Below are 8,552 nucleotides of genomic sequence, written 5' to 3'. Positions count from 1 at the left end.
TGCTTTAACCAAGTGATTAGGGGAAAAAAAGATGCTTTCATTTGTTAGAAAGAGAGACAGGCTGCCAGTCATAAGGCAATTACTGCTAATTACAGCTGCAGACTCTTGTACACAGACAGATACCAATCCCCATGACACCAAGCCTTTGTCACTAGACATTTACCCTTATCTTAACTATGTAAGACATACTTACTTAAGAGAAATGATACTTTAAGCTGACAAGAAACAAGTTTAAGAAGGTTTCTTTGAGAAGTCTGTAGTTAACTTGAAAATGAAGGGAGAATCCATTCCTTCACAATATATGGGCATTTTGCAGCCTTTACTTCCCAGAACCTCAGTTTAATCCTGGGAACCCAACTATGATTAGAAGGACTGGAATTTATGATGGAGACTGAGTGGAAAAGAGAATAGAGAGAGTGAGAAGAGACAGGCAGAGGGGAGAAGGAGAGAGAAAGATCAAGGAGAAGAGAACTAATTAAGTGACAGATTCCCTGCATTTCTCTATTTCTTCCCGACAATATTCCCCCCCCATCCCCCCCCCATCCCCGTTGTCTTGCTTGGGCATCAGCCACCTTGGAGGAATGGTAGTGTTCAGTGCTCTCTACTTACCCCACTGCTTTCCGGAAAGAAGTCAAATTAACGTAACACTCCCCTTTTTCTTTAATTTTACTCTTCACCAATTACCGGTAAGTATACTCACCTTATTTCAACACGGGGTGTGAGTGGGTATACCTAGGCTATCTCATCCTAAAATTATGGGTCTGCCTAGTCCACTTAGGCCAGCTACTCAATCAGATATATCCTGAAACTGACAGATTGTCCACTTCAGTGTAGTGATGTTGAGGGTGGAGCTGGAGGGATGAGAGCGTCCATACCACCTTTCTTCCCATTGCTGTGGCTGTAAGTGCTGTAGAGTCGGTTCCGACTCATAGCAACTCTGTATAGGGTTTCCAAGGAGCAGCTGGTGGGTTTGAACAGCTGACCTTGTGGTTCGTAGTCCAATGCTGATTCTACAGCGCTGCAACAGCAAAGTCCCATAGGAATGGAGAATTGAAGCGCGGAAAAAGAACACCCCTGTACCCGCGAGATCCCCAAGCGAAAATGTGTCGCAGTCCCTGTTGAAGGAATCAACTTTCACAGGCTGCAACAGACCTCAACTCCTTAGTATCAGATTCTGCACTGAAGGGGGGAGCCAGAGCCTCTAAGTGGCTTACTGCACTAACGAGGCTCCGGAGACGTGGTAACTCCACTTCACCACCGCCTGGACCTGAAAAACTCTCCGGAGCCTGCCTTGGTAATATTTTATTTTGAAGCGTCCTTCCCTCACCCCACGATCTTACGGTTTTCAGCTACTCTGGGATTCTCCAAGATCTTTCAGTACGCACCAGGCAAAGGGTGGAAGAAGAGGAAGAGCTTGAGTCCAATCGCGTAGGTTTTCTGTGTCCTTCCCACTTCTAACTCAGGTTATCTATGTCCTGGGACTCGTCTGGGTTCCAGCACCCCGCCGTCCTCCACAGTTAACCCATCCCTTTATCTATGTCCTGGGACCCAGCACCCCGCCCTCCTCTACCAGCTAACCCATCCCGGATACACCAAAGAGCATCCTTTCTGAATATTGCTCAGAAGGGATTTGGCAGTGTGGACGCCTCTGGAGAAAGCTGGCATCCCTTATCACCCTCGAGACAAATAGCTTTGCAGTAGCTTTGGGTTAGCGGTCAGCGAATTTCTCCGGACTAATTCGTCTATCTCCCAAGCCCGTTACCTCACCCCTGCCCATTCCCCCGCCTTTACAGAACTCACACTCCGGGGAAATCCGCGCGGGGTCAGCGCGCTCACTGGGTGGCCCCATTCTTGGTCAGAGGTTCTCCAAGGGCCAAGTAAAACAGAACAAGACTGTGCCCAATTTTTTTGGTAACCTTCCGTTTCGACCCCAAAACTAATTTTCCCTTCGGTCCCACAGGACGGGAGCTTTAGAAGGTGGAGGACCCGGCGGCTCTTTGAGAGGCGTTGCCACTCAGGAACGGCGTTCAGGTCCAGCTGGGCGCAGGCAGACCCGGGAGATAGCTGCGAGGCAGGCGGCGCCGGAGGGAGCGCCCAGCCCAGCAAAGAGTTAAAGGGAGGGGACGTGGGCTGTCACGCGTCATTGGGCAGATTATGTGCAGCAAACAAAAAGTGTGTGTCTGCGTGCCAGTCAGTCACTGCATCGGGTCCATCTGTACAACTCTCTCCGCTTCTCTCTCTCTCTCCATTTCTCCATCTCTCTCTCTCTTTACGCAGCACCCACAGGACAGCTACATCAACACCTCTTGACATGGAAATACACTGATACAATAAGCAAAAAGGGACATAGGATTGCTTCTCCCGGATACCAAGTGGACTTATTTGAACGATTTGATCCTGACCTTATTCTTGGTAAGTCTGTTTCCATTGACGAGGGAGGGGGATGGGAGGAAGGCAGGTTTGGTGGGGAGAGTGGAAATGTTGTACCACCATCTCCTCTTTTTCCAGCAGAGGTGAGTGGGGGTAATTGTTGAGGTGATCTGTACTACAAAATAAGATTATACAAAAGGAGGAGCAGGTGGGGATCACTTAGGTGGAGAAGCGACTAGGGAGCGCGCGGCCGCCAGACAATGCCAGCGTCGGGAGGGGAGGGAGATCCGCCGGCCGCAGCCACAAGCTTTCGGCGAGTCCAGCCGGCTTTGGTGAGGACCCCTCCCCCCAGGGGGTGCCTAGAGAGGGTGGCCAAGCTGTGAAGGGTTGAGTGGTGAGAGCGACTGCGCGCGGTAGGCGAACTCAGGTTCTCGCCACTGCTTTCGGCATCCCTAGAGGTTTTTGTGACCAGCGCCAGTATCGTGGCGGCTCTGGCCCAAGCAGCGCAGACCGCTATTAGCGCGGCGTAGCGGGGACCTTTTCTCCGTATTGTTAGGTAAAACTGCATTTTAATGACTGCGTCCCTGCTGTTGCCTGAAGTGACGGGGCGACCTCCTGGCACAATGAAACGCTTGTGTGAAAGAGACTTTAAAAGGAAGAGAGAAATCGAAGCATAAAACGCTGAATTGGAAGAAACTGAAAAGGGGAGAATAGTATTGATCTACTGAAAGGAAATGAGAGGTTCTTAAGTTTGGGGGGCTTTGTTTTAACTATATTTCATCTGCAATTGGATATGAGAAAGGCTGCCTTGTGTAAGGTAAACACGCCCAGCAATAGCATAATAAACTAAGTTCTTACTTTATGGGTATTTTCTTTTATTTCTTCGATCTGACAAGATACAGCCCAACACGACATCTGGGGGATGCATCACAGTTAATGGAAAGAGGTTGACCAAAAGTTTCAGTCTTTGATAGCAGGAAAGGAAAACAAGCAAATAAACAAAACCCCACTACCTTGTGATTTACATTTGCAAAATTAATAGGTTAATAAGCATTATGGTAAAAATGGGTGTTACTAATATTATTATTCCATAATGAACAACTCAGGGAGAAAAAATCCGGTCTATTCTTTCCTGCAATTTAAATGATACAAACCATACATAAACTACTATTGACAATGCTAACATAATTAGAGAAAAACTAGCTTGGGGGAATATTTTGACAAACCAGAAAAAGTGAACAATTCAGTTTTTTGCTTGTTTGTTTGATTGGTTGTCATTTGCTTGTTTGCTTTTTAAATAATAAGTCTCTTAGTCAGTGTCCAGTGGAAGAAACAGGGAAATGTTATGACAGCTTAATAGAGAGCCCTCCACTGGCGCATAACTTTCTAAATTGCTGTGGTTTAAACAGCTGGATAGTCCACTGTGAGCTATTCAAACGGGACTGCCCCCTTTTGCTCAGACAGAAGTATCTGGGGAAGCTAGAATTCTCCAGTCATTACACACATGATATTTCAAACAGGGAACACTTCAGGCCTGCATGTACCTGCTTACTTCATGAGCTACATGTGACTCAATCCACCTCCTTGTATAACAAGGTAACTGGGATTCACCCTCATCCATAAATAGCATGTCGAGAGAAAAAAAAATAATTACCTCTGCTTGCTGCTTTTAATTAAAGCCTCAGAGGGACAGTGCTGGATTATGATAATGAGAAGACATACATCCCCTATCGTCGTAGGCTGCAAAGAAAGGTTAGCTGACACGGAATCAGTGGCCCTGACACTCCACTTGAAATCCATTCGCCATGCTTGGCTCTCTCCGCCTGCTAGCTAATGCTGCTCCCCTCTTGGGGAGAAAAAAGTCAGCTCCTGGGCACCAACCAGTTCAATACAAAAGAGGAGAAGCAAGAAGAACTTCCCCTATGGGTTAGAAGTTTCTTTTGGAGATCCCTATTCCAAATCTAATAAAGCACTCAAAGTTGGCATCTTTATCCAATTTCATCTGCCACTTATTTTACTTTTTAAAACAAAAGCTAAACAAAAATCAGATGAGTTTTTCTAGTAGTTGTAATCTTCCTCCTGGATTTGTAGTGATAAAGGAGTACTGAAACTTGTTCATTGTCTGTGCATCTGTCTCCAGTGATGGAGGATTCGGGTATCCATAGAGGCATCTGGGATGGAGATGCCAAAGCTGTCCAACAATGTCTGACAGATATTTTTACCAGCGTTTATACCACCTGCGACATCCCTGAGAATGCTATATTTGGTCCCTGCGTGTTGAGCCACACTTCCTTGTACGACAGCATAGCTTTCATAGCCCTTAAGTCTACCGACAAGAGAACAGTTCCTTATATCTTCCGGGTAAGTTTTGACTAGTGCTGTGTAGGTTTATGAAAATAATGTTCAGCTGAATTTGGACCAAAAATCATTCTTATAACAAGCTGAGACAGATTCTGTGTGTAGGAAATGCAGTGATGTAAATGTTACAAACTCTAGAAATAAAAACTTAAATTATTGTCAGGTTTTTTTTGGGATAAATAACACTATTTGATTTGAAATGCACCAAATCAGTGCCTCAGTTATTGGCTTTCCAGGCCGGTATTCTAGATCTCATAGGGACTGAAACTATTGAATACAAGTACATCTGCAAGTATAAATACCAGATACTTTTGCTTTAGATAACTTCTTAAGGTAAAGGAAACTGGTATCCAGAGTTTGTATTTTAATTAAAATGTTAGATGAGTTTGACCTTCCAGTAGATTGAATTCAGAGGTTTAACTTTGAAGATAAAAGGCCTCTCACTTCCAGTTCTTTCTTTATATGGAAAAGGTATTAACTGTTCAAGTCAAAATTAGAATGTTAGTGCTACAGGCTAGTTTTTAAAATCTAATTTTGCTTCTTTTTTTTAATCTCCCAAGTAAGCCAAATTCCCCACACTTTTTCAATGTGGGGAAAATTTTGAAGTAAAATTTCAAAAGACCAATGCTAATTTAAATTTTAAGAATAAATGTCCTTATCCGGCGTTTAAACTGTATATAAAAACAATGACTTAAATAATCTATGTGGTTGAGCTACTACAGCGACTCAAAGGAAGGTTATCTTGACTTCTGGTTGCAGACATAAGGATTGATGCCAATTTGGGCCAAGTTTTTAGAAGTTTGATCTTGGAGTTTTTCTATGTCTTCATATGGCTCTCCCGCTTTCCTTTTCTTTTTCCTTTCCTCCCCTCCTTCTTTCTTTTCTTTTTTAAACTGTAGGTGGACACCTCAGCGGCAAATGCTTCCTCAGAAGGTCTCATGTGGCTGCGACTGGTTCAATCAGCCAGAGATAAAGAAGAACAGAACCTTGAAGCCTATATCAAAAACGGACAGCTATTTTATCGCTCCCTCCGCAGAATTGCCAAAGACGAAGAGTTACTTGTTTGGTACGGGAAAGAACTGACTGAGTTACTCTTGCTCTGCCCCTCTAGATCCCACAGCAAAATGAATGGTAGGTTGGCTCGCGTGTGGGCCCTTCCTTAGAAGGGGGAGACGCAGCGAGCAGCTGGGTTCACCATGGCGCTTTGGGCACGCCTTTCTTTACTGAATGTAGATGGGTGGTGGTGGTGCGCCATCAAGTAGGTTCCGACTTATAGTGACCCTGCTTAGGACTTCCTAGGCTGTAAATCTTTACAGGAGCAAAAAGCCTCATATTTCTCCTGCAAAGCGGCTGGTAGATTCGAACTGCTTACCTTGCGGTTAACAACCCAACGAATAACCTCCTATGGTTTCGACTAGCGACGCTGTATAGGGTTTCTAAGGAGCAGCTGGTGAATTTGAACTGCAGACCTTGCGGTTCAAACCAACCTTGCGGTCCAGTGCATTATCCCACAAGCACCACAGATAGGTGAGGCTAAATTGGGGGTCAAGGAGCACTTAGTTTAATTATTCTGCTTCCCCAAATCAGAAGAAACCATTAGATCCGGTCTGACAGATTCAGGCCCCGAGGGAGGAAAGTGAATTTGTGAAGGGGTTGATGTAAACTAGCCTGGGGACGATCCTGAGTAATGTGGTGTGCATGTGTCTATGTGTGGTGTTTGCACTCTGCAGGGTCGTCCCCTTACACATGCCTGGAATGCAGCCAGCGTTTCCAGTTTGAGTTCCCTTATGTGGCGCATCTGCGCTTCCGCTGCCCCAAGAGACTGCATAGCTTGGATCTGAACTCCCAAGACGAACAAAGCGGCTGCGCAGGTACTAAAGACCATGGGGGCGGCGGCGGTGGCGGTGGCGGTGGTAAAGATCCCCAGCAGCAACAGGAGGCACCCTTGGGCCCCGGCCCTAAATTCTGCAAAGCCGGCCCCATCCACCACTACCCAGCACCCTCCCCAGAGAGCAGTAGTAACCCTCCAGCGGGTGGCGGCGGCAGCGGCACTGGCACTGCGAAGCCATCCACAGACTTCCACAACCTGGCTCGGGAACTGGAAAACGCCAGGGGAGGCAACAACTGCTCTCCAGCCCGGAATCTCAGCAGCGTCAGCAGCAGCCACCAGGAGGCGGAGTTGAGTCCCGACGGCAACGCCACCGGCGGCGGCAAAGGGAAGAGGAAGTTCCCAGAGGAGGCTGCAGAGGGCGGCGGTGTGGGGCTGGTGGGCGGCCGGGGCCGCTTCCCCGAGCGGCCCCCGCTTGTCTCCAAGGAGGACCTGGTGTGCACGCCGCAGCAGTACCGCGCCTCCGGCAGCTACTTTGGTCTGGAAGAGAACGGCCGCCTGTTCGCGCCGCCCAGCCCCGAGACGGGCGAGGCCAAGCGCAGCGCCTTCGTGGAGGTGAAGAAGACGGCCCGCGCGACGGGCCTGCAAGAGGAGGCGTCCGCCGATGGCGGGGGCGCTACAGTGGAGGATCAGGACGTGGGCGGCGGCTCGTCCACGCCCGGGGCCATGTCTCCGGTGGGCGCCGAGAAGCTACTTGCCCCGCGGCCCGGGGGTCCGTTGCCCAGCCGGCTGGAGGGCGGCAGCCCGGGGCGGGGCAGCGCCTTCACCTCGTTGCCGCAGCTGGGCGGAGGGGGCTGCAACGGCGCGGGTGGTGGCGCGGGCGGCGGGGCCCCGGGCAATGGACAGGGCGCCGCTTCGGACGAGCGCAAAAGCGCCTTCTCGCAGCCTGCGCGCTCCTTCTCGCAACTATCGCCGCTAGTGTTGGGCCAGAAGCTGGGCGCGCTCGAGCCGTGCCATCCCGGCGACGGCGTGGGGCCCACCCGACTCTACCCCGCCACCGCCGACCCTCTTGCCGTGAAACTGCAAGGGGCCGCGGACCTGAACGGGGGCTGCGGGGCCCTGCCGAGTGGCGGAGGCGGCCTGCCCAAGCAGAGCCCGTTCCTCTACGCCACCGCCTTCTGGCCCAAGAGCTCGGCGGCGGCCGCGGGGCCCCTGCAACTCCAGCTGCCCTCGGCCCTCACGCTGCTACCGCCCTCTTTCACCTCCTTGTGTTTGCCCGCGCAGAACTGGTGCGCCAAGTGCAACGCCTCCTTCCGCATGACCTCCGACCTAGTGTACCACATGAGGTCGCACCACAAAAAGGAGTACGCCATGGAGCCCCTGGTGAAACGACGGCGGGAAGAGAAACTCAAGTGTCCCATTTGCAACGAGTCCTTCAGGGAGCGTCACCACCTCTCCAGGCACATGACCTCGCATAACTGACACGGAAAGAACCCAGGCTTTCCAGGAGCGCACACGCACAGTCAAGCCACCTGCGGGAACGAACACAGGAGGACATACATCCACCATCAACTTGAGCCCTACAGTACAGCAGCACCCAGACGCAAATACACGCATACAGCCTTCTTATCAAATATTTATCCAACACACACAAAGGAGACAAGATGGTGGGTTTTTGATTGGGTGGGTTGTTTGGGGGTTTTCTTTTGAATGCACGCATTTTCACTTTCCCAAAAGCAAAGGTACATTTAAAGAAATGTCATATATTGCAACATATTGATGCATTTGTCATACGTTTCTACTTAAATTATTAAGCACTTACAGTTTAGATGTAATAATTATATGTGAGGGCAAAATTTATTTTAGATATAAAGTAAAAGAGGAGGGTGAGATGCTCTCTGCATTTCTGGATGACTGTGTTCTTACAAAAATAAACAAAAGGAATAAAAAGGGGGTTGTGATTCGATTTAAGTTTCCAGGGGGAAGTGCATGTATC

General features: G+C 49.0%; 1 protein-coding gene across 1 annotated transcript; it reads left to right on the top strand.

Moving 5' to 3' along the window:
- Positions 1-4,512: 4,512 nt before the first annotated feature.
- Positions 4,513-8,038, top strand: PRDM8 (PR domain containing 8). The gene is made up of 3 exons (XM_006872891.1): positions 4,513-4,731; positions 5,628-5,859; positions 6,459-8,038. The coding sequence occupies exons 1-3, from the start codon at positions 4,513-4,515 to the stop codon at positions 8,036-8,038; spliced, it is 2,031 nt and encodes a 676-aa protein (XP_006872953.1).
- The last annotated feature ends 514 nt before the right edge of the window (positions 8,039-8,552 follow it).

This window comes from Chrysochloris asiatica, unplaced genomic scaffold, assembly GCF_000296735.1.
Source record: "Chrysochloris asiatica unplaced genomic scaffold, ChrAsi1.0 scaffold00214, whole genome shotgun sequence".
Lineage (NCBI taxonomy): Eukaryota > Metazoa > Chordata > Mammalia > Afrosoricida > Chrysochloridae > Chrysochloris > Chrysochloris asiatica.
Note: the sequence above shows the minus strand (reverse complement) of the source record. Positions and strands in the feature narration are given on the sequence as shown.

Bases quoted from the DNA above. Each gene is read 5' to 3' on its own strand.
- PRDM8 (XM_006872891.1), top strand. From the start codon at position 4,513: ATGGAGGATTCGGGTATCCATAGAGGCATCTGGGATGGAGATGCCAAA. The intron at 4,732-5,627 runs GTAAGTTTTGAC...TTTAAACTGTAG, and splicing joins CAGTTCCTTATATCTTCCGG to GTGGACACCTCAGCGGCAAA. The intron at 5,860-6,458 runs GTAGGTTGGCTC...TGCACTCTGCAG, and splicing joins ATCCCACAGCAAAATGAATG to GGTCGTCCCCTTACACATGC.